At 38.7% G+C, this 27,091-nt stretch overlaps 1 protein-coding gene across 3 annotated transcripts in view; it reads left to right on the forward strand.

Moving 5' to 3' along the window:
* Positions 1 to 27,091, forward strand: part of lrp8 (low density lipoprotein receptor-related protein 8, apolipoprotein e receptor) — a 215,359-nt gene that overhangs the window by 129,836 nt on the left and 58,432 nt on the right. For all 3 annotated transcript variants that reach the window (XM_088077527.1, XM_088077528.1, XM_088077529.1), the window contains exons 4-5: positions 646 to 774; positions 23,335 to 23,709. In XM_088077527.1, the coding sequence (XP_087933653.1) occupies positions 646 to 774; positions 23,335 to 23,709 (504 nt within the window). The remainder of the gene's footprint in view (positions 1 to 645; positions 775 to 23,334; positions 23,710 to 27,091) is intronic.

The raw sequence follows: 27,091 nt of genomic DNA on the forward strand, positions 1-27,091 counted from the left end.
GCAGTCATTCTAGTATATCATTGCAGTCACTCAAACCAAGCTTAGGTTGGTTGATAAAAAAAAAAAGCAGCTGAAGAGTTCACTTTGAGCTTAATCAAAATAATTACTGATGAATCTGTAACTAAAATAAGCATCCCTAGTATCTACATGGCTGCAAGTGCATACAAAGTGCTCATGTGTTTCATATCTTGATTTGAGTGTTTTGAGTGTGTGTGTGTGTGTGTGTGTGTGTGTCTGTGTGTGTCTGTGTGTGTCTGTGTGTGTGTCTGTGTGTGTTGTCCTGGCTTTGTGTCTGTCTGACAGTGCTCTGGTTCTTTGTTCCTCTGTCACTGTGTGTCTAGTTTAATTGCAGCCCTTTGAGGGCAAATCGATTGGAGCAACAAGATAACTAAGTTATCAAACTGTTTCATTGACTGGCTGTCCCTTCTCTCTCTATCTTTTGCCTCCTCCCTACTTCTTCTCTCATTTTACTCTCCCTGTCCTTCTCTATCCTCTTTGCTTCCTGCATCTCTTCCATCCATTCCCCATCAACTTTATCATCTGCTACCCATTTTCCTTCTCCCTGCCCTGCCTCACCACTCTGTGCTCCGTCTCTCTCTCTCTCTCTCTCTCTCGCTGTTTTTCACCTCCACCCCCTCACAACAGGCCGACAGACCTGTCCACCAGAGAAGTTTGATTGTGGAGGGGCTGCCAGCAAATGCGTTTCGTTGTCATGGCGATGCGACGGAGAGAGAGATTGCGAGAACGGGGCAGATGAGGAGCAGTGCGCTGCAGGTAAGTTTGTGGTGGGTGGTGGAAATGTGGCATGAAGAGAGACAGAAAAGCACTGAGAGGACAAAAAGGATTGAACAGTTTCCATTTTGAGCTTCATTTGAACTTTATTTTCATTTCTTCAGTCAAAAGTCTGAGGGGCCTGAAAGTAAAAAGTCTACCCTTGAAGCTTTGAGTCAGCTGATGTTGTGTACATTTCCTGTCACTGATAGAAAGGTGAGTTTTGCTGCAGGTTTAATCATTGGTTAATCTACTGTTCTCAGTACAGAGTCCTTGTTTGAGGGTATATCAAGCATATCTACAAATACTGTCCTTGATTTAATCATTTGTTATTATTGAAAGGGTCCTTCAGTATTTTTCTTTCAGTTTTTAAAATGATTTTGGAAGGATTTATAAAGTCATAAGCTATTTGAAGTGCACAAAGCACTGAATAAACTGACCCTGAAAACTCTCCTACAGTTAAAAATGGTGAAGATTAAAAAGGAGACAGGGATAGCAGAGGTGAACAGAGAAAAAAAATCTAATAAAAAATGAAGATGGAAAATTGTGATGTGGGAGATGAAAACAGGAGAGAAAGAGAGGAGAAATAACTTGAAAAGCTTAAGGTCCCGTGAGATAATATTTCTTGAAATGTAGTCATGCTTCAGTAATAACTGCGTTGCATGATGTGTTTCGACAGACGTTTCACTCACACCCTGGGGTGATGATCAATCTTAAGTTCAGGTCTAAAAATATACTTAAAAAAAAGCTGAACCTTGGGAATCATGGCTTTTAGCCAGTATGAAGTAGGCGTAGAAGTTTCCTCTACACTTCCTAGTCTGTCACCAGGGTCGTCGCATATTTAAGGGTTCAGTTAAAATCTGGTCCGAAGTGCAGCCAGGAGTATTTTTAACCTGATGTCATAGCTGCCAAAAAAGTAGTATGTTTCACCTCTTCACATATTTTTTCTGTGTTATGTGTCTAGAGATGTCAAACGTGATCTGTTTTTCCTCCCCTCCATCATTTTCTTGTTTTTGGCTGTTGCTCGAAATGGAGAAACCAGGTCACTCTGCAGACTGGGAGAGTTGGGCCAGTTGCATTTTACTGGGGAAACCAGTTATGTATCTTGAAAGTTTATCTTTGAAGATGTGTCATATACACCTGCAGTTTGCTCTGTGTTTACAGAGACTGACTGATGCTCAAAAAGTCACGCCAAAGCAAATAGATGCCAATACTGGCACTGTGCGTCATGCACTGTGTGCAGAGGGTGTGGTGGCACACTTATAGTTTTTTCATAGTTTAAGACGCATGTTGCACTCGCACTGTATGAATGAGTTGCAAATAGCTATAATATTACTTTTATAAGTCATGTGTGTGTATATGTGGGTCTGTACCCACACAAGATAGAGCCCATAGTATCACTCTTATATGTGCAGTGTGGAGAATTTAGGGGGATATATTGGCAGAAATTGAATTTGATATGATAAGTATCTTCTCTTTAGTATATAATCACCTGAAAATAGAAATATTTATGTTTTTGTTTCCTGAGAATGTGGAATAGATTATGATACAGAAAACCTTTGTGAATCAGCCACACACACACACACACACACACACACTCCACAATGCTGTTTCATATACACTCACATCACATTGTCAAGCATACATTCTCACAGCTTGCATTAAAGCTGTATAAAGTGCATTGATTTTCATCAGCGTAAACATCTGGCCGACAGCGTTATTGATTTTAAACGTGTGACACATGCTGAAACACACACATGCATACATAGCATTTTTCCCAAGAATATATATAGATTGCATGTATTTTTTTGCCTTTGCTAAACCTGAGCTCTGCCAGATAGAAAAACAAACCACTTTAAATGTATATGTAAGGACAATTTCTGTATGAGCATCCGTATATTGGTGTCTTTGTGAACGCTTCAAAGTATGACTTCAGAACTTCAGAGAGATTGCATTTCTGTGGAGTGAGGGTGAAGTAATTTTGGCCAGTTGCAGTGTAAAAGAGAGATTGAATTCAGCACAGGAGAGTCCTCATAAGAATAGAACTACAAGGCTGCAAGTGTGCGTGCGTGCGTGCGTGCGTGCGTGCGTGCATGCGTGCAAGCGTGCGTGTAGCATCTCAGTTTCTGTAATGTTGCTCTCATCCCTCAGGCATGACATTCATACATTTTCATGTTTAAGGTGATGCACAAAATGCACATATGCACAGAAGATGTGCACATGCATGCATAATTAAAGACACACACATACATGAACAAACACACTGTAAGACTGCTTCTGGACTTCATTTCCTTTATGTGCAGAGCAAAAGATATGTAAAATAGGAAGTGAAACTACCATTTTTTAATGAACATTACTGATTGCAGAGGCAATTTAGATAAAATGATATCCAAATTTTAATTATTTTTTTTTTCAAGTGTGCAATCTCATCACTTTGAACACCCTGGGGTCAGCATGATATTCTAACCACAAAAATCTGCAAAAAAAAAAAACAAAGCATTGATTTAAATACTATTTTTAAAGCTGGGGTTTGTAACTCTGGCGAAAGACAGTTGATTGTTTCTGATTTTTCTTATTTTCCAGAATTTGAAGTGCAAAAAATGACAAAAACAACCCAGTACATAGTGCAGGAAGAGGCAAAACAAACTGAATGTGCTCATTTGAAGCTCAAAAACAAGTTTAAATTTACACATTAAAAAAAAACACAAAAATGAACGCACAGAATGAAGTGACAAGATGATGGCAAACTGATAGCAGAATATATATGTCAACAATAACTAAAAGTAATTTAAAGCAGAAAGATGCGAATGTGTAACGTGTGTGTGTGTGGGTGTGCGCGCAGGTCTTTATGAGAAGGACATTGGTTCATTCACTCAGTCTACAACTATAGAATTAATAGGCTACATCTCTTCTTCACAGAGACCTCTGGCCTGTCACTGTGAGTGAAACTAATAAACATGGATACAGGCACAGAAATACATGGAGAAAAGTCTCATTCTCAGGTGGTCCAAAACAGACACCTTAGTTGGCTGAATTTCCAACCTGAAGGCCTTAACACATCAAGCCAGTGGTTGATGGTTGGTCAGTGTTGGGCCTTCGGTGAGTGTCTGTTGTCCTTGTTGCTGCGGTGTGTCCTTCGCTGTTGGTCGTGGTCAGCCCTTATCTGTTTATTTCTGCCGATTCAGCCTGTTGAATTGGCATCAGAACCAGCGAAGCCTGTTGGCTGTTCAGCTCAGCGCACGAGAAGAGAAACAGAAGTGGGAGAAGTAAACAAAGAGATTAAGTCAAGAGAGAGTGATCAAAACAAAATTGCTACATAAGGTAAGATTATTTATCTTTAGCCAATGAGCTCTTTAGCAGCCCAGTTCCTGATGGTTTGTGTTATTGTTCACACTGGCACACAGAATATATGCTTTGTTCTTTCAACATTGGATTTTGCTGTTAATTATTCAATTCTTTTTACTGATTTTACAGTATAAAAATTACAACAATGCAAAATGATATGTAACATAAGGGGCAAATAGTTCCTGAAAATTACAGGCCATCAGTGGAATATAAGTATACATTTAAATGTATACATAAGATAAAAGAAATGAATACATCTATAAATAAAAGCACAATTACTGACAGTATCTGTTAAGGGATATGCACACAAACAAGCGACTGTCTTCCAGTTAAGGAGTACAAGACATCTAGCAAGTTAGGTGAATTGTAGATCTTGTTGTTAATGTGCTAACGAGCATCATGACGGTCTTCTGAATTCCCTTTTTAAATGTGTTACAGCCGCCTGCTGGTATGGAGAGTTATTTCCTCTCATGCAGGTGCAGAACATATGTTGGTTGGCCCTTGGCTGTAGTCATCATGGTGTGTTCATGTGCAACTTTTTGGCCTGGAATTGGGTGAAATGAGTTGCTGTAACAGTCTGCTTTTGTTACTGCTAGTTATTTAACGTCAGTTTGTTTTGTCTGGGCCAGAAAGTGTCTGTATTTGATGACCTGGGAATGAGACTTGATAATGTTTTTCCAGAGTAATACAGCACCTTTATGTTATTGCTGTTGTTTATCATGTGTTGCTCTGAAACCACAAGCTTACCATTCTGTTAAACGAGGTACATTGTAAGTACATTGTCTGTCCAGCGGATGCTGTAAAAGACACAATTGAAATGGTTCATCTTATCGTCGTACTTCTATACTTCTTCTCTCCCATCTAATGTCTCTTTATTCATACTGTTCATTAGATTTTAATCCGTAATTTTTAGCATTTTATGAACAATTATTTTTAGTTTAGATTAAATAAAATGAAATATGAACACATTAAGATAGAGTGTTACACGTGTCAGAAGCACTAGCTTTTTATTTGGATCGAGACAGATAGCATTGGAGGACAAAATGAATAATTCAGGTTTGGCACAATCCCAAGCATGTCAAAAGTTGTGATATCTTTATAATAAACAGCTCTTGAAAAAATTCAGTTTTGTTAATATAAATGTTTTTGACATTTAGAAAGCTTATTACGATATTTGCTTCAACCCAACCAGCCCAAAACACATTAAATGCATATTTTATCTAAATTTTTCTACATTTCATAAGTGTCATTGAGATTTTCGTGACAGGTGGAAAGAAATGTCTTCACTCCCCTTGCTGTCTTCACATTGGCTCTGCTCCCTCAGCTGCTGTCCTCACTTTCTCTGAATGTTTCTCTGTGTCGTTCATTTATCTTCATTCTGCCTGTTATTTCTTAGAGTGTAGGCTGCTGGTACACAGAGTGATCACATTAGGGAGTTTGTGGCCACAACCTAATGAACACAACTGCCGCTGTTGATTTAGTCACGTAACCTGAGCTGCTATTGTTCACATACCATCTCCCTGATGTACAATATAAACAAGAACGCTTTCTCTCTTCTCTTCTTTGCCCATCACAGGTACCTACACTCTTTTATTCTCTTTTAATCCCTGCGTACTCACTGGGAGGGCAATAAGACACCATATGTATTTTTCTATTGCCTTTCATCTGTCTGACCTGTGTGAGCCTTTATCTCTTATTGCAGTGTGAAATAGAGTGGTTAATACAGCTGTGAAATATTTCATAGGGGTCTTGATGATAATTGATTTCCTGCCTAAACCTTTGAGTGTATGTGTGTGTGTGTGTGTGTGTGTGTGTGTGTGTGTGTGTGTGTACGTGTGTGTGTGTGTGCGTGTGTGTGTACGCGTGTGTGTGTTATTGGAGTCGTGCTGTTCTAATAACCTGTAGAGATCAGCTTTTGATCTATCATTTAAAGATGAAGGTGCTTTCAGTGAATATTAAGTTCATCTGATCCTTAGAGAAGGACCTGTGTTATCGGAGTTCACGCATAAAAGTCCACTTCAAAGGCCACACGATGGATCCATTAGCTCCTGGTTTCTTTTTCTTTTTTTTTTAAATTTATTCCACAGTTTAAAGGTCCAGTGTGTAGGATTTAGCGACATCTAGTGTTGAGGTTGAAGCCAACATGAAAATGTGAATGACTCTGTCTAGACCAAGTGTTTAGCTTTTCTGTTTTGGGCTACTGTATTGATTTTGAGGTAACTATACACTAATGAAAAAGTAGTTATGAATATTATGTTTCTGCTAATGTATGCCCTTATTTCCTGCATATTGAACTCACCACATTTTCTTTCTATATTGGGCTGCATGAGATAGCTTTTGTTTTTGGATGAACCAAAGGTAATCCACCAAATTAGGTTTGCCCCATTACACTATGACAAAAGTAGTTCAATAAATAATAAAAATTATTTAAAAATAAATAAATAAATAAAAACATAATATTGTGCTTTATTGCTTTAAGTGTCGGGGAAGCTCAGACTAAGGAGAAGAGTGATACAAATGTTTGCAAATGAGAAACAAAATGACTTATCAGGTTTATCCATCTTTCTCTCCTGTCACTCTGCACTCTGTGTATTTATTAAAACAGAATAGGGTTTGGGTGGCATAAAACCTAATCATGCTGTTGCTGTTATATTTATTATTCTTTGGAAATTGATTTATTCTTCATGTTACAGCCATAACAAAGAAACAAATGAGTGTTGTGTCTACAGATAACAAAGCACAGCTACGTGACAAAGCAGTCTGATGGTAGTTTGGAAGCAGAGTACTGTATGAACTGTGGTGCTGCACTGGCTTTATGGAAATGTCAACATCGCTGCAATGCACGCCACCATTTAGGTCTTTCAGTAATAAGCGGTCATATTTGAAAGGTCTTTGGAAAAAAACAGAAATAATTGGAGAAGCCTGTGTGTTCCAGACTAAATTAATGGCATGCTGATGAATGGTTGCATAAACAATATTTAATCTATTATGTACAAACTGCAGTGTAGGAGGTAAGCAGTACTATACCATCCACATACAGACATTTATTTAATTAATTAACCCTTTAAAACATACTTTTGAAATCTGCTGCTTTCACCCCTGCCCCCTTCAATACCATGCCTCCACCCTCCACCACCCTCTTCCTCCACCTCTGATCTCCTCTGCTCGCCCTCCCTCCCTCCAATGTCTGCTACGATTGGAGTACGGCAAGCGTTAATTAGGGCTGCTAATTGAGCATATCCAAATGTTGAATAAAACATGGATCCAGGAAGAGAGGTTCTTTATTACATTTAGAGGAGGCCTCTGAAGAAAGTTTATGAGCCTTTAATTTATGTTAATGCGAGATCGCGTTCATTTAGGCACACAGACGCCGTGAAGATTTAAAGCAAAACATAATTGAAAAGTTTTTCTTACCTTCTTACCAATCAACTTTTAATTTCAACAAATTGGACTGTTTAAATTAATACAGCGTGTGTGCGTGCCTTTGTAAGTGTGTGTGTGTGTGTGGCCTGTTGAGATGCTGATTCAGCCAGCGCAGGAATGATCCAGCTTGCTTAAGGTTGAGCACCAGAGAAGTTTACATTTCCACAAACCTAATAAGATCACGCACACTTAAATTAGAACAGACACCAGGATTAGGTGATTTTGCCCTTTCCTCTCATTGCATCACAAATGCCTGTTAATAGAAACTAGAAGATGTGTGTCAGTGTTGGAATTAAGACTTAATTAAATTACCTACAAGTGAGAGAACAAATTCCCCAATCTATTAATTACATTTGTCTTGTTTGTGTCATAACAGCCCTGGGAAAAACAAAAGTGGACTGCAACTTTCTGTGGTTTTATCCATATAGTTTGTCTTTGTTCTTACTCACGCTCTGCATCTTCTCCCTCTCTCCAGTAACTTCATGTGTATGTGCTAAACCATTGCTAGCATCAGTTTAGGTGCATTACAGTCAGGTTGTCTATTTCTCAGTTTTTCCAGGATGTTACATTACTAAGATTGTATTAACTGCAACAATTAACACACATTCAGTCAAACCCTGTGAATCCTGGCTGACCTTGCATTTTCTTTCTTTCTTTGCAAATTTACAGCAAATCTAATTTTTTTTAAATGGTTAAAATTAAGTTAATTTATTGTAGAGCTGGGATAACTGTTAACATCACACGGCTAATGTTAGCAAATTTTTGTTAATGGATTTAATGACAACGTCAAGCCGTTTTGGTGCCAGTATTAGATTGTTAGGGCCGTTTAACAGCGCAGTGTCAGATGTAAGCTGCTGTGTTAGCTCATGTAAACTGGACAGAGTGAGCAGGATGAGAGTTCTTCACCGAGACCTCTGGCCTGTCAGTGCTGTGTCGAAAAGCAGCAACAGCTGATCATTGAGCTCCTCAAACTCCACCATGAAAAACAGATTCTTATTCTGTGGGAAATTTAAATTTTCTCCCACAATTTCATTGCAAATAAAAAAAACAAAAAAAGCCTGAAAATATCTCAAATTTACATCACAATCTTTTAGTAAAGCTGTCTTGAAATCAGGCATTTCAGACCGCAATAATCACAAAAACAGCCCGAGACTCTAATCAGGTCAATGTGTCAAGTTCTGTTTGCTTATATACATGTTACCTTTATCAGATCAGCAACCACATACAAACTTTATCTTCCACTTAAACTTTATGCTTTGACATACTGTTAATCTGTCCCATTGGGTCTCATTTGGAAAGATGAAAGCAAAAGGACTACTAAATTGCTGGGGCCATTTAAAATCTTCCACAAACAATTTAAATACGTTTTATGTCCCTTTGACAGAAGTATGCTGAATAATGTTGTTTCAATCTTACATCGTTTACCTCATAAGCACGTAAAAAGCATTTTGCTTTGTTGGCCAGTGTCAAGATGTCTATCAAAACTGGATTCAGGCATCCAGCAGTGGACTGAGCCGCTTTCATTTAGCAGGCTTTGAAACTGTGAAATCGGTTTTGAAATCTTTGTAGTTAACCACATATCTTAACAAAACTGTGCTTTTTAATTTTGCTCTTCTTTGAATTGCTGCGCTGGATGTAATACTGAAACATGTTGTCTCGTTTAATACTTTGAATATACAACAGATTCAGGTTTGACCCATGGCCGAATCCTTTCTGTATGCAAGTTTTTCTGTTCGGTCATTCAAAAAAATGCTGTGATTGTGAAACTTTGACTTTGCTGTGAATATGAATGTGATGGTCCTCCTAACTCTTTACATGGTACCTTTTTGGTGCCTTTTTTGTCTGTCTTTGCTTTACTTCACTTGGATGCAGTCAGTCTGTTTTTGCTCTTTCAGCAGGATGTTGGTGAGAACAGGAAGATGCAAATCAACCTAATCACCAGGATAGATGTTGGCAATTAATGTTACTGCAAACCACACACATGTTAAATTTGTACATTATCATGTGCTCTGGTTATGACATAAGAATCACTTGAATATGGTTAGGAAAAGATCATGGTTGGCTTAAAATTTGAGGTGTTGGTGGCACAATTACAGCTGGGAATGCCTCCAATTTCTCACTAAAAATCACCCGCATTTGGCTTCAGAGTCATAGAATTACCGCACATTACATAAAAACAAATAATTCTGTTTTGGTTGCACAATCACGGCTGGAAATGCTACAGATGCTTTGCTGAAAAAAACATCTGGTGTCTTATTAAAAACCACCCAATTTTAGTGGCACAATTATGACTGGAAAGGTCACCAATGTTTTGCAAAATATCACCTAGCTCTGCTGTTTGCTGGTCTTGAGCAGTGGTCTGCAGCTTGTCAAGTCTCGCCTAGGTGTCAACATCACTTTAGTAATATTAATTTGATATATATGAAACGTACAAATATCATATATCAATGATTTGCAAAAACATACAATTTCAACATTTTATTTTGGCAAATAAGCTGTGAGAAACACAAACAGACAAATGGGTGGACAGAGAGACAGGCAGAGAGACGGACGGAGAGACGGACAGAGAGACGGACAGAGAGACAGACAGAGAGACAGACAGAGAGACAGACAGAGAGACAGACAGTACTCAGAGAGGCTCCTGCAGGCCCTGGGGACCTGTTGCTCTTTTCACACCAGCCTGAGCTGCTGTGCTACATTACAGCAAGTCGCTGCTGGATCGATGCCCAGTAGGGATATGTTAGCTTGTGTTTTATAGCAGGGCAGAGAGGGGCGGAGGAGAGGGAGACAGTGTGTGTGCGTTTTTATGTGTGCTGTATGTGCGTTATTCTGGTAGGAAGTAGAAGGAGGGGAGTAAATACAGTGGCACATCTAAAATGTAAGTGAAGAAACAAGTTTGTTGAAAGCTCAAGTGCTTTCTAGACTGAGGAAACAACTTAAGTGAACACAGTGAGATACAAACTGTACACACATGAGCCGCACATCCCCTCCTCCAGGCATCTACTCACATGCAATTTATATCTTCTTTAGTCCAGCTCGCTGTGGGCTACAGTAAATGTAACCTCTATTCCATTATTTGATAACAGATCAAAAGGACGAAGGAGAGTCCACCCACATCAGAAATACAGTATGTAGTATGTGAGTGCATGTGTGCCAACATTTGTGTGTATAATGGCTTTGCCTCTTTTATCTTGCTTCACTCACATTTCTACTAGAAGAGGGGACTGCATAGACGTAGAGTGGTAGCCTCTTGTCTCACAGTTTCTTCCCATTACGTTCTCCTTCATTTATAATCCTCTGACTGCTCTCACTGTGTGCGTAGGTGTAATGTAATGGAGCGCCAGCACACAAACAGGCTCGCTACGCACCCAGAGGCGATTGCACTCGCTTTCGACTCAGGCAGACCGTTTTCTTCCAATGATAGCTTTAAGAACATTACTCACTCCTCTTTCAACCCCCCAACCTTGTCCTTTCCCCTCCACACTCACACACATAAATTCACACATACTATATGAGAATGACATGGAGACGACACGGAAGCCTGCTTTTCTGAAAATTGACCAATGTGAAATTAGGGGGCATGCAACAGCACGTAAAAAAAGTCAGGGGGTAAGGATCTGTTAGATTTGCTGTTTTACTGGCCAGTAACCTGCAGCAAGTTTTCTAAAAAGCTTTCTCCCACAGTAGACTTTTATACAGATTTCTTTTTTAGTTTCTTTTAAAAGATAAGAAACTATTCCTTCTCCCTATTGACCTTTTATTGCATGATGGTGCCTCCTTGTCACTTCCATCTACTAGCAAACAACAGAAAAATGTCCAAAAGTTATTGTGTAGTGGGAAGCCCTACGAATGAGCTAAAGAACCAAGTTTTTATGAGCTGTCAAATTGAAAAATGGAGCCTTTTAGAAGACAAAAGTTGACACAGGCAATAAGACATGAGGCATCAGAGGGGAGAATGGGAGAACTGTGTGATCCTGATTCTCAAGTTGTTAATTTGGCCAAATGAACTGTAGAGGTTGAGGCTAATTAAGCTATGCAAGGCTGGGTTTTGATCTTTGTTAGGTCAGATGATGATCTTATCTGGTGATTTGATAAAATTGTTGTATATTATAAAGTATTTTACTTCTTGCTGTTCAGTTATGGAGGTTTAAAGAGAACGGGATACAGTGTTCAATGCGGGGCCGTGTGTGAAGCCAAAAAAGTTTCTTCCCAGATGTTAAATTGCTTAGACTTACCCCAGTTGTGCTGGCTACCTCTGGTTTAGCGCTCCTCTAACTTGAATGAGACTTTTTAATCGTCTGGCTCTTCAAGGCTTTTGCAATGTTATTTGTGTGGGTTGTGATGTGACACTGAAGTCACTGATTTCCAGACTTCTTTTTCTCAATGCAAGTCTATGGGAAAAGTCTTTCAGGGCCTGATGCCACACGACAGACCTGGAAGTTGTATTTACACAGTTTGGATTCAAAGTTCGGTGGGCTTCCTGTGGGTCTGCATTTGGTGAAATAATTTCTTCAAAATAAGCAAAGATAGGAGAGGGGACACTGAGAGAGGCAGACAGTTTTTTGTTTGTAAAGTTTGTGGTTAGTTTTGCTAAAATTCAGAAAAGTTTCTCTTCAATCAGGTGCACAAATCAACATTTTGCTAGCTAATGTCAACTAATGCGCTCTCACCTTTGCTTTGGCAACAAAGACTTTTTTGTCTTTCACCTCCCAAACAGCAGCATTATTGATCCATCCACATCAAAAATGGCTGTCTGTATTTTTGTACAATTTCATCCTGGAAATAAGCTGTTAAAGAGGCTGAAATACTGAGGGGGTGCTGTGAATGGATTGCAAGAGCCCAAAACTTGAAGTTTGTTCACATATTTTTGTTTTCCTTCTTTAAAAGGTGTTCCAGATATACGAGGCTTAAAACAGAGAGAATATTTGTGTTTGTATTGCAGTCTGATGGAGTTTCCACCGTTGGCTTCAATGTTGGAACATTTTTTTGCCCTTCCGGGCTCTGCACCAAGGTGCTAGAATTAATATTTCGATATACTGAGTCTATTGTTTTAGCTAGCTACAGATAGCCCTTGGTTGCATATTGTGACACTGACTTCATTTCCAGTGTAGATATGTTTTTCAGAGAATGATGTTATAGCAGGTCTCTCTGGCACCATGAGTTCACCTACACATGACAGTCCGCATACAGACAGTGTCCTTTATAATAGTGACTGCTCACACAAATAGTTTGTCAAATCAAAAAATAATACACACCTCTTTACCTCTGTTTAATATTCCTGAACAGACGCCATCTGAAATACAGACAAAACAGACCCCAGCTTGCTAATAGGCTAATAGGTTGAAACTATGTGTCTCTCATTAAGCTTTAGCCATTATTACAAGTAACAACACACTGTAACTCAGAGTAAGAAATATGGTTTTAGCTGTGGAGAGTGATCAACATGAAGAACAACAAATCTGTCATGATGAGGTCATCCCAAATGTTAATTATATCATTATCATGCACGGTAAAAAAAAAAAAAAACATGTTTATTGTGGAGATGTAATCATCACACTAAATCACAATGACCTATTTTAATGTATTCATAGATTTACTACCTCACAATTATCAGAAGGAATGCAATTATTTTCCAGACAAGCGTGCACAATGTGTGTGTGTGTGTGTGTGTGTGTGTGTGTGTGTGTGCGCGCGTGTGCGTGTGCGCGCGTGCATGTGCGTGTGTGTCTTTGTATGTTGTGTGTGCATGCCACAAGGGTGGAATGACAGCCAACATGCATTTAATAGCTGAAATTACATGAAATATGAAATGTTTTTTGACCAATGGCATCCACAATGCACATTATTTCAATACACACGCCTACATGTCTACAGAGACGCACATGGACATTCATCTCACACACACACACACACACATAGATTCGATCTACTGTGATTGCTGGTGAGGCAGTTAATATTCAAGTCTAAGCTGCTGTCAGATGGTATAGTGATTGAGCTATTGAAATATCCTGGCCTATTCAGCATACTGTGTGTGTGTGTGTGTGTGTGTGTGTGTGTGTGTATGTATATATATATGTGCAATCCCCATAGTCCCTACTCATCATGACGGTGGTTAAGAGAAAGTCTCTCCCTGGTGTATACCAATCAGGTTACACAGAGAGTTTCAGTCTCTCAGTGAATTTTGTGCCGTTTTTCTCCTCATCTAAGCTGCCATTTCCTTGGATTCCCCAGACTCTGCTGCCACACTACATTGAGGTCTTATTTTCAGTGGCTCTTCACACTCAGTTTGACATGTTTTTACTCTGAGAGAAGACAATCTAACCAGCACTGGTGGATAGAACCTTTATATTTGGAAGATGAAGTTGAAATGCTGTGAGGGTATGTTTTTGTTATTTATTTATTTCCTTCAGTTTATTATTTATAGTGATGCAGTTGCATGCTGGGCTCAGAAAGGCAAAATGTGTAAATGTAGACTTGTTTTTACCTGATTTGGACAAGGGTTTGTCAAATTTAATACAGATGAAGACATTTTTTTTGTCAAGGGACCAATTTATCAGCAGCGCATTGCTATCGGCCGGTATTTGCCCTGTTGGTTTGCAATTGGCCTGGTAGCAAACAAGATGGCAGTCGATGCTTTTCCATTCTGTCACATCAATTTTGCACAGGCTATAAAGCAGGGCTCGAAACTAATGTCCCTTCATCGTCCCGGGACAATAGAAAATGTTTTTTGGATGAGATGAATGAGATTTCCCCCTGGGATGCAGTAAACTCACTATCAACGTGCTATCAAGAGACACACCTGATGATGCTACATTGTGAAAAACATATTTGTGTTGATGCGTTCAAGCTCTGTTTATTAAAAATCAGTGTTAAGCGAAGAAAATTGTAACATTGTCATGATGTGTTCATATATAGTTTTGCAACATGCCATTTTTTTGTGATAAACTTGATTGAATACAGTAGTTTAAGGGAGGAATTTGTTGATGTTTACACAGCAATAATAAACAGATAATGAGGGAATTATGATATATATTGTAAAAGGGCTTTTGAAACATTTTTTAAAATGTTCTTCATGTGAAAGGTGATTTTACGGGTTGTTTCACAAATGTGTATATGGTTGCATTTCTTCTCTTTCAAAGGTAGTGTAATGAAGGGCTTAATGATTTTTTAAAACAGTTTTGTTCTTGGGGGTTTTTTGCACACAAGGGGAATTAAATAACAACAACGAAAAAACAAACAATCAACAACAACAAAAATACTTTTACAATTGGTGCATAGCTAAAACTAATGGTTAACTTGTCTCCCTTTTTGATATGTTAATATTTCCAACATGTTAAATTTTTTATGTCCACAGCCACATCGTAATATGCAGGGTAACCCTAAACCCCGGAAAATAAAACACTGGGTTTTTAGCTGAATTTTTAAACAATCGTGGTATGGCCAGCTACTCAGGAACCACCTGGTGTTTTGAGTACATGGTGCCATCCCTGTTTATTGATTTAAGGAAGCTCATTTCAACAATGGCCAACACCAACATCTTTGATTAATTGTGGAAGCTCAGCATATAAAAAACAACCGTAGGATGTAGACTACTGTGGACATCTAACGTCAGATAAAATATGTGCATCCACAAATTCAATGCTACCGTTAGGTTATAGCAAATGCAAAACCACATTAAAGCTCACCTTTCATCCCTGCAGATATGTTTACTCGTGCATCTCCTTTCTATTTCATTTCTCTCAGTGTTTTCTGCTGTGCTGGCTGAGTTGAAATTATTAAAACCAAATTATGTACAAACTAATAACATTTGAGAGACAAAACGATAAAAAATAAGTTGCTCACTGAATCAGCAGGCATCAGTTTTAATACTCAAGGACCCAAGGCTTTGTTTCATTATGAAAAGTTAGCAGATTTCTCTGAGGAAAATCCTCATAATGTCAGATTGAGTGAGTTAAGTAATATAATTGTTCTAGTATTAGACATTTGTGCTTCTAGTGAAAATGTAGTTCAAAATATCTCTATCTGCACTAGCATCTACTATGATATTTCTTCTTTTTTTTTCATTTTCTTACTTAAAGAGATGACTGACATGTTAGATGATGCTTTTCCACCAATGCTCCGACCATAGTGTCGGCTCTGTGCCTGGTAAACCCCATTTGGCCAAGCTGTTGGAAAGTGAATCTCTTGTGAAGCCGCCTTCTGTTTGTCAGCCAGTGATGATAAATCTATTCTGAATTTCAAACCTCCTTACTGTCTGTCTATCTATTCCATTAGGAAAAGAGGATCACTTTTATGTTACAGAAAGTCGAAGAGCTGAGGGCTTAGGGCCTGTCTGTCTGGTGGTGGTCATGAGTATGTGTGTGTGTGTGTGTGTCTGTGTCTGTGTGTGTGTGTACTGCCATCCTTCTGCGCTGATGCTTCAAAGGTCTAATATAGCTAAAGCACTGATAAACACTTTGTTAAAACCCTGGAGAGAAACTGCATGTCAAGCCTGTCTATGTCTGTCCACACACACACACACACACACACACACTCACACACACACACACACACACACACACACACACACACTCAGGGCCCCTCTGGCCTTCCTGCAGAATCCATTCCATCAACAGTATGATCTAAAACTGCTTCTCCTCCCTCTTGTCTTCCTCCTCAGCTCCTTAGCGTTAAGCCCCCGTCTAAGTGGAAGGCTAACATTTCTAGACCAGTGCAACACACAACCATCTTGTTACAGACGCGGGGATGCCAATGCCTCTGGCACTCTCCTTCCTGCTGTTTTAATGATATCAAGGGTAATGGTGCCTCATACATAGCAAATGCTACATTAGCTAACTGTCTTCAAAATACTAACTCAATACATGTAGATGTGTCTGAGCGCTGTGGAGCTGCGGAGTGCATGAAAATTATGTGAAATGCCTAGTAATTTCAACATTACATTTATGAAGTTTAAAGCTGGCACCCTGTAATTTTGTTACTTGGTCCCCCTAAAAAGAGGTGTTATCAAGTAATTGCGCACTGATTTCACCTTAAAAATTCTGCTCCCTATAATTCTCCAGCCAGCCATCATTAGTGAGATCTTGACAGAGAGCTTTCTTGCCATTTAGGAAATAATTTTATATTTCACTGTTAGTTTCTATTTGTCAGTTGTCATAGATCATGAAGAGGATTGTCATCCAAAATTAAAGACAATCCAAAGAAAAACGTAATGATAATTTGCCCAAATGTACAATGCATTACCATCACTCCTCTATTGCAGTCCTTCTTTACATTTTTTAATACTGGCACTTTTGTTGAAAATTGCATTACCTGTAGCTAAGTATGCAAGGTTCCATAATCAATGTATTACTTTATTTTAGTTTATTTTAGTTTAGTTTAGTGATTATTAGAGCCTTGAATACTTATCTCATCTCTCTATTGCTTATGGTGTTTGTAAAATGTGTGTCACGATGGATGTCTCATCTGCTTTAAGCCGAATTTCCCTACGGGTTCCAATAAAGTGACCTGACCTAATTTAGCGTAGCTTTTTTCGAGTACTTGACATTTTGCTTTTGTTTTGGTGAAGGGGATCCTGCTTTATCAGGTTAGGTTTTCAGTGGAGAACAGAGTGTGCAAAGTGACAGGTCATGCAACAACACCGGTCCCAAGTTTCTCTCAAACCAGCAGAAGTATGAAAAACTCCTCGGTCTGGTGCTCTGCCCATCTCCATGTGAAAATCATGTTTTGAGGCAGTGGGTACTCATCCTGCACAGCCCTGATGAAAACACGCACTGAAGTGTTGGATGCAATTTGGGCTGGGATTTTAATAAATGGTGAATAATTGAACAGAAATTCTCCCTCCTCTTTTGGAATATTTTTTTCCCCATCAATCCTCATGAATATAGTTGGTGATTTGTTTGCAATTATCCTTGTGTATCTGACAGTACAAGGCATGCTTGACTCAACACGGATTTGTTTTTTATTGATGCTCTTGTGTGAAAGATAAGGCATACATATTGATATTTTACAGAGTAGATGAACATGTCGCTTGTCTACTATACAGCCCATTAAGCTTACTCTCCACTAAAATGCCTTCAGCTGTTACTGTCTGTTTTTCAGCAGATTGTAGAGCCGACGTGTTTCTGTTTCCGGGTTAAATGCTGCATTTTACGCAGTGCTGTGAAGTTAATGTTTTATTTCCATATCTGGTTGTTGGAGCTGAACTGTGAACTTTAGCTTGCTTTTCTGCTAGTGCACCTGGTGAACTAAAGTATGTGACAGGGGTATGTTTGTGGGGGAACGCGTGAGTGTATGCTCGTGCACACATTTACGGGCTCCTACACCACGGCTCAGTGGCTGACATGTTAGACCAGAGTCTGATTGGATTCCACGCTCCAGAAATAGTAAACCCACTGGCTCATAGAGAGAGGTGTGTGTGCATGTATGTGTGTGTAGTGTCCCCAATCAGGTTTTAATATCAACCTGTGTGTGTGTGTGTGTGTGTGTGTGTGTGTGTGTGTGTGTGTGTGTGTCTGTGTGTGTGTGCCTCTGTTGAAATGTGTTTCTGAGAGAATGCATATCTTTTCCTAAAGTGGCAATTATGATTTTCCTTATATTTTCTATCACACAGAAATGTTTAAATATTGATACCATTGAGATTCAATTATAAATTAAAAAAAAAAGAAAGTCTTTGCATAAAACAAACAATCATTTGGTAAAAGATTAAAAGAATGGATATCTATATATATATATATATATATATATATACATATATACATATATACTATATTATGGTAAAATACCTTAAAATTACATTATGTAGTATATTTTTATTTTTCCAAATGACTGTATGCAGAGATTCAGGGACAGTCCGCTGTCTGTAATGTAGGAGTGTATATGTGTCTATGTGGATGCATAGCTGCTTGCTTTAGAGAGTAGTCTGTGCTGGACGAGAGTTCAATTGTCCTTCAGATCAAGGTCAATGAGCTGTGCCCTATCTCCCTGCTCTATCTATTAGCTGTCCAGTGGAGGGTCTGGGGATGGATGGATAGAAAGCTTCGACCCCAAGTTAAACACAATCACCTGCAGGTGGGGAAGGTTACTGTCAAGATGTAATCAGTTACAAATTACTGATTACCTATTTAAAATTGTAATTGGTAGAATAATCTATGGGATGGATGTCTTTAATTAACTGTCAGGAGTCCAGCTGTGTAAATTCGCACCCTTACTCATTTTTAAGGCTTTCTTTGATTTATTTTTTCGTTAAATCTAATATTTAGTAGGATCTTTGAGACATCGTATGTAAGCAACTTAAACAAGCTACTAATTTTTTTTTAATTCCAACGTGATGTGAATTAGTTCGTTTTTTTAATGTTATCCCACCATTTCTAATCTATCACCTACAACATCTGACCATCTATCCTCTCCGCTGTTATCTGCTATTAAATCTGCCTCTCTGCTGTTCTCAGTATGGGTCTCATTTGGTGGGAAAGGACATTTCTACTCTCAAATCTATCAATGGATCTACCACCCCATGTGCTTCTCTGTCTCCTCTCCAATCTCCCCCTTCTTTGTTTGTAAGGATTGGTTTTGGCCTGTGTTAACCAAGAGACCGCCTTCACGGAACGATCAGCCGAATTCTTCTTGGCGTGTGCCAGCTTTGACAGATAGCTAGGTGATAGGATTTAGGGATTGAAGTAACACACACCGGATGTGTCCCTGTGCTCTGTTTGATTTGGGAAGTTTGCCTTGGAAAATATGGCCTAATGTATGTCAGATATTGTATTTTGACATCAGTAAATTATTCAGAAGTAATAAGGTAAATTTTCCCATTTTAAGTATTTTGCAGAGTGTTTTTCCATTTGCAAGACGTCTTGCTTCAAATTAAATCTCCTGGATTTACCCAGCAAGACAAAGGGAAATTACTTGATTGCAAAAAACAGGAACAGTATACTTTTCTTTCAGCACAACCAGCAGTAAAACTTGTAGGGTTTCTTGGCAGAAGATAGAAGAAGTAAAATGATTTAAATATGTTTATCTGATTGAGTGAACCCAAGGGGGTAAAAATAACATGCACGGAGAGCAGAGCTGTGGAGGTTGGGCAGGTGGCATCATCTTCATCTTCATTCTCATCTATGGGATCATATTTAAAGACTCTTCACTTCAGTAATAGTAGTGATCTGAGATACAGTCAGTGGTACAGCGGAGGGTAGACATGGTTATACAAGGAATACCCATCTCTTTTTCTGGCTGTTTGCAGTATATCCACCCAACAGCCAAAAAAACATTGTACAGGAGAGTATACCCACTTCTTCCTTCGTAACCCACTCATCTACTTAGTAATGCACCCACCTCATCAACTACCACTACACCACTGGATACAATAGATACTAAAATTTGACTCAACAATGGCATTTTCTTTAAATTGTTTCAGCAGACCTTTGATTAATCAGACATACCAACATAATTTTTTAAAGGGCAATAGTTTAACAATTATAGATTTATTCCTTGTTAAAGATCAGGTTTTAAGTAAAGAATAACCCTGAACTGCCCTGGCATTAGCAGTCTGGAAAGTCCTGATTTCCAGCCAGTGTTATCAAGCACAGACCAAAATGCCTCTGGACACAATTTGATAGACTTTCAACCAATCAGAGAAATAAAAATGTGACCTACAACCAATCGGAGCAATGAAACACAACCTACAGCCAACCGTGTGATGTAGCATTGAGTGACACATTCAAGTTGGATCTGTGCTTGGTCTATTTCCGGGCAGGGAAGAGATGGCTGTCTGGTCACAAGCTTTCTCAAATTACAGCAATGGGGTACATTAAAATTGGTTTCTAAAATGTTTGAGACAATAAATAGGTAATGCAATGACAGATTTTTTATTCATATTTGATCAGCAGTACCAAGAGATTAATCAGACTTTAATTGGCCTGGTGGGATATGCTGAACAGAACAGAGACAGGTGATGCTGCTCTGTCAATCATTGTATCAAACCTGCCCCATATCAGATAAACTTGCCTGCCCAAGAAGTGGCAGGTGAAAATCTGTTTCATTGTTTGAGAGAGGAACCGAATGCATCTGCCAGAGCAAATGAAACATAAGCGTGTAGATTTGTCCCTTTCCCATGGTAATCCTGACCTTGGTTAGGCTATTAATTTATATTGCCAAGGATCAATCAGAAGTTCTGCTGAGCCAAAAACTTAAAAGTACCATAAATCCAAAAGGTTCAACAACTATTGTGGAAAAAGCCATTTCTAACCCAAATACGACTTTTGTTTGCCCAACTGTATATTGCTACTCTGTGTTTTGACATTTACCAGGCTTTGGCATCATGTTATCAAAAATAGCTGAAATGTGTTGGGATCTAGGGATGATGGGAAAACCTAAAAAACAAGAATAGATGCCTTGCCTACCTCTTGTAACTCTTGTAGGATGTTGTGGATGAATGGGTTTAATACAGCCCGTGTTGCTGTGAATTTTAAACCCAAGCTAAAGTTGTTTTTATCCATGAGACATAAATTCAATGAACTGCAAGCCACCTGCCTGTTCCTGTAAAGAAATAAAGGTAGCAAATGCAAACTATCTTTTTTTTTTTGTAGCTCAATATCCCAGTGGGAACCATACTAACAAGCTTCTTATCCCAGCCCTGCTGTTTATAGCCAACACACCTGGCTGACCAAGCTTGCTGCTTTAATGAAAAACTCTTTAAAGCATAAAAAACAAAAGGTGTTTAGTCCGACTAGCAACACATCATCACCCTCTGGGATGAAGCAAAATATGTTTATAATTTCCATAAGCAAAAAGCCTCTTGCTGTTTGTGCGGAAAGTTTGTAAAATAATCACTTTTTTAACTTCACCCAGTATTTGTTTGCACAAACACCCTACGTGACCCCCAAACCACCTGAGCTTCTGCCGGGCTGCTGCTGATGTTGTTTATGTGCTCATGTTAATTAAATTACTTAGATCTGAGTGGGGATGATTAGCATGCTAGCAGTAATAGCTAGCAGGGAATCCAATAGCCTATTATCATAATGAGTCCCTTTGGCGCACTGTGTGGGTAGGTAAAAGAGAGAGAGAGAGAGAGTGAAGCAGTTATGTCAGTCGCCCAGAGAAGAGAGTTACATCAAAGGACAAGTGTTTCCATGAAATACATGATTCAAATTGATTTGTCCAACCTGGCTGGTATTAGATACTGTCAGTGCTAGGATATGGCAAAAAGGAAACATACAGTTTGCCAAGAAAACAGCAGCAACACACCTTCACAGATGCATAAAAAGTTCAAATATTATTCATCATAGTTTCATCATTTCCCTGAAGTCTTGAGATACTGTAGGAGAAGAAATAAACAAATGCACAGGCAATCATACACATACATATACTCCACAAGTATTTCTGTACAAACATTGCCACACATATATACACACATAAACACTCATGGTGGGGGGCTCTGCACTGCAGCAGACACCTGCTGCTGCGTCCCCACTCTGCTCATTATACACCTGCTTCCACACACTGGACTTCTGCCGCACATATGCTGTCGACCTTGTGCTTAATGTGGTACAATATCACATTTATGTAATGTGTTTCTGTGGAAAAATAGTTGCATTCGGTGTTTAACCCTTTGATTTACGTATTTAAACCTTTGAACCCTGCGCAAGGTGGTTCAAAAACATGGGAAAAGAGACAGTGAACAACTTCGTAAGAAATGTTCCACAAATTGCAAGAAATGAGTACATTTGTTTTAAAAAATATAAAAATAGAAAAACTCTGGAAAAATGTCTGGCAAGAAAAAGCTAGGTGAAATTATTATGACTATAACTATTCCCATAATTACATATTTTAAATGATGTTACAGAAAATGATAATATTTTTAATCACTTTTTTGTGGTCAATTCTTATTTTGTTTGTTGCCAGTTTTTTTTTTTCTTTCAATTTGCTACTTTTCAGGTAATTTTCTTGTACTTTTTTTGTTTGTTTGTTGTTTTTTTTTTTTTACTATTTTCTTGTTAATTTTCAAGTTATTACTTTTCAAGGTGCTCACTGCCTTCTTTCCATGCTTTTGAAAGAAATCAAATCAATTTGCCAAGGGTTCAAAGGGTTAAAGGATATTTTAGATATGTTGTGATTGCTGTTGAGACCATGTTTATTTATATTCAGTGCTGTAGAATATGCTTTTCCCATGAGATACTGCTTTTTTTTCCCCCCTGGCTCTTTATCCCGTTTACTTGAACACTTACTGCTCATCCTCTTTTCGTTCCTCCAGCTGCTGCACTTCTCTCTGTCTGACTACTAAAGAGTGTATGCTTTTAGAGAGGTGCTCCTCAGCACCACACAGTCACCAGTTTGACTTTAGATCAAACTCTTTCTTTCACTCTCAGCAGTGAGCAAAAGCCCCAGAGCAAATGAGGAACATCTGGAATTGCCCGCTGCTCATTAACTCAAAATTTCAACACCAACACTGTCTTTCATTCCATCTCCAGGGAAGGAGTGGAAGACGTATTGCTGCATATATTCCTACTCCCTCAAGGAGTTTGGATACTGTATATGCAGTGATAAGTCAACTATATCTGTCCTCTAACTCACATTTTCCTCTCAGCTTCTCTCTCATGCACTAAAGTTGTTAACTTAAAGTGGATGGCCTTGTTTGACAGTTCAATTAAGTTTCCTGAATTCACTCTACTTTAAAAAAGCTTCTTTAATGAGAATCATTAGATTTATGGTAGATTATTCATAATCAATAATGATAATAAAATGAAAGAAACATTGTCTCTCGAAATGATAACCTCTATTTTTTATCTTTTCGTGCTGTAGATGCCAAGGCCTGCCCCTCAAAAGATTTCCAGTGCCGCAATGGAAAGTGTGTGGCGCCAATCTTTGTATGTGATGGCGACAATGACTGCGGGGACAACAGTGACGAGGAAAAGTGCACGGCTCCCACCTGCGGCCAGCACGAGTTCCGCTGCAATGACTCTGAGTGCATACCCGCCCTGTGGAGTTGTGATGGCGACCCGGACTGTAAGGACAAGTCTGACGAGTCCATGGAGCGCTGCAGCCGGAGGACAGAGCCCCAGAAACCTCGCTGCCCGGTGGGCGAGTTCCAGTGCGGGAGCGGGGAGTGTGTTCATATGAACTGGAAGTGTGATGGAGACGCGGACTGCAAGGATAAGTCGGATGAAGCAAACTGTCGTAAGTCATCTGTGGATATATTGTATTTATGTGGATGGACTGGTGAGTGGGTGGGTAAATGAGTGTGTAAATGAGTGTGTAACTGAATGGACTTCTAAAGATGAATGCTGCTGTCATTTTAATTATTATCAAGAAACCCTTCAGAGACCAAATTTATCCAATCAGCAGTAATTTTCTGTGTTGCCACAGCATGATATTGCATTTCTCCAGTGCCAAATAATGCCAGTGTTGTCACACACAAAAAAAAAAACATAAAAGAGTCCATTGACATATTTCCTGATTAAAACAAACATTGTGCCAGTGCAGTTTACTCTGAAACAATGCCTTAACTGCATCAGCTCTGCAGAGTATCCTTGAAGTCAGTGTTCATGTTCAGGGACACAGTTTTGCCAGTAATTGAGATTAACAATGTAATGAATGAATATGTTATCCAATCGCAATATTTTGGTTATTTTATGTAATAGTAATAATAATCATCATTATCATAATAAACTTTATATAGAGAGCACTTTACAAACATGGGATGTAGCTCCAAGTTAGACAATAAAAAGACAATGCAGTGATGAACAAGATGTAGTAAGCGTAGTAAGTAAGCGTAAAAAAGTGCATAGACCACTATAAATATTAAAAATTGGAAAATTGATATAACATAATCATTTTAAGATTAACATTTGTTAAAAGCCAGACACAATTAATAGGTTTTTAGCTGTCATTTAAAAATATTCACTGAGTCTGCATCTCTTGTTGCTTTTTGAAAGGTATTCTATAATTTTGGAGCGCATTTAACGGAAGCTGTGCTGCCTACTTTTTTGTACATATATCGTGTGTATTTGAAAAGCTAGTAGCTGAGGATCTGAGAGCTCGTGAAGGATTATAGAACAACAGAGACTCTGCAATGTAGGCCAGTCCCATGCTAGTAAATGCTTGAATAACAAGTAGAAGTAACTTAAAATCTTTTCTGAAATATACTTGGAGCTTGTGGAATGTAGCTAAAAGCAGGGTAATGTGCTTTCTTCCTTGTTTTGATTAGAAGTCTTGCAGCACAATTCTGGATAAGTTCAAATTGTCCAATCGACTGTTTCAGGAGGCCACTAAAATGAGCATTGCAATAATCTAACCTTTTTGAAATAAAAGCATGAATAAGATTTTCAGCGTTAATGGCCTTGCCTTTGCAATGCTTCTTATGTGGAAAAAAAGATGTGATTTAGTCACCTTCTTTATGTGTGAAATAAAATTTTAGTCTCAATCCAGAATAATGCCCAGACATGTTACTTCAGATTTAATAATATATCTGTTCCATGGCACAAAAGCTACGCACAGTACTTGTTTAGAGGCTAAATTCATGGTTGGTTGGGGTTCTTAAAAATTAATTTCATGATAAATGATAAAAAGTTATTACCAGCCGTAGGCTTTAATGAAGGCAATTAATGCATACCAATAATAAGGCATGTTGTGGAACAATAGTAATGTGTGTGGCTCACCACCACTGAAAACACTTCAAAGGGTGACATGCCATGTATTGTGAACAAAGACTGCGAGACAAATCTCATTGTGCCGCCACATGATTGAAGAAAGATCAATGCTAACTTTATCATGATGATGGTTGCCATGCAACCATGTGATCTGTAGAAGCAGAGGGAGAAACTCTTGAGTGTGTTTGACCATATGTGTTTGTTATGTGAGTGAGTGTGTTCGTGTGGGAGGTGAAGGTCCTTCATCAAGCGAGACCCCCATCTGGTCTCCTCTTCACACTCCCACACACCACTCAGGGAGATGACAGCAGCCTCGTGCATATGACATGATACAAGCACACTGAGCTGCCACACACTCACAAACAGACACACACACACTTTCACAGGTACATGCGTGCACAGAGATCATACATTCTCTTACACACAGATTTTTATGTACATGTAAATAAAATTATGAAATAATCCTACAGTTACTTTAAAATGAATTACCACAACATACCACAGTACAAGTAGCTGTGACAATTTGTACGTCACACTCACTGAATAATAATATTCCTCAAAAACCTCCCATTTCCAGATGCAATTTCTCAAGGCCAACAGGTCATTACTATTTATTGTCTTTCAGGTGCAAATAACTATGTAGGTGTGCACTGCATAATGCATAACTGTCATGTGAATATCATATGACAACAAGGTTAGAAACAGCATGCAAATGAGCACCACAGTCATAGCATTTACACTTAAACTTCCCTGGTCATCAAATCTTTGTTCCTTTGTCCATTTCCTCTTGTCTGATAGAAAGAAACATAATAATGTTCCATGTTTCCCAGAACAATGTCACACACATGCTTCATGGTTTGTAATGCTAACAGAAATGAACTCAGTTATGCTCATTTTAGCTCTTTGGGCTATACTGTTCATTACCTCTTTATTCTTACCTTTACTTATGTGAAACTGACTAAATATGTTTCTGAAATAATTGACCCTGCTACAGTTTTTGTCCTTACTTGTAACTTCCTACACACCCATTTTGAATATTATCACTCCATTAAAGTAGTAGTGGTATAGACATTATAAACAAAGGTTAGAAAGCTCCTCCTACATCACCTAATATGTCCATTATGGTTTTCTCACCTTATGTCTAGAGCACAAATGCTGCTGGAAATGATGACATGATGAAATAACACTCATTTTAGGGGATGATGCCCCAATGGAAGCGGCAATGTGTTACTTTTGGGGACCCAAGTGGCGCTGGATGGCTCGATGTGTTGTTAAAACCCCTAAGGTTGGGGGCACCAAATTGCCGGAAATGCCTCAATGTTTCCCTAATGAACAACTGGTGTAACAATCAAAAAGGAAACTCCAAGGCACCCTTTTAAAATGTTAAAATGCCTTTATTTCTACTGGTGTTTCTTGTTTGTTGGCCTCAATCTGTGCTCTACAGTGGTCTGCAGCTTGGCAGCTATTTCGCTTAGATGTCACACTTTCAACCGTCCCCTCCACCTCCTGATGACAATGTCAACTCATATACATGTGGACGCAACCCAAAAATATTCCTATTGAATAACTAACATCATTCTAAACATACTAGTCAGAGTGGCAGGGGCCTTCTGTCCTATAGCTATGATGCTGATAACCACTGAACCTGTTTAATAGAGTAATAATGTTTGAAGGGGATGACCTAAAGCATTTTTACTCTTTAGTTTTGGCTACAGAATATTAAGCTAATTAAATAGTTGAGCATGTTAGCCTTACTACTAAAGAAATAATTTATGATATAGGAAAAGTTCAAGGTTCTGTTTTCAAAGTCTATGTTTAAGGGCTGCATTTGTGTATAATTTGAAGAATGAAGTACACAGTATGTCTACATAAAGAAAAACAAATCCAGTAGCATAACTGAATAGCAATGA

Source organism: Plectropomus leopardus, chromosome 5 (assembly GCF_026936395.1).
Source record: "Plectropomus leopardus strain MGB_pleo_1.0 chromosome 5, ASM2693639v1, whole genome shotgun sequence".
Taxonomy (NCBI): domain Eukaryota; kingdom Metazoa; phylum Chordata; class Actinopteri; order Perciformes; family Serranidae; genus Plectropomus; species Plectropomus leopardus.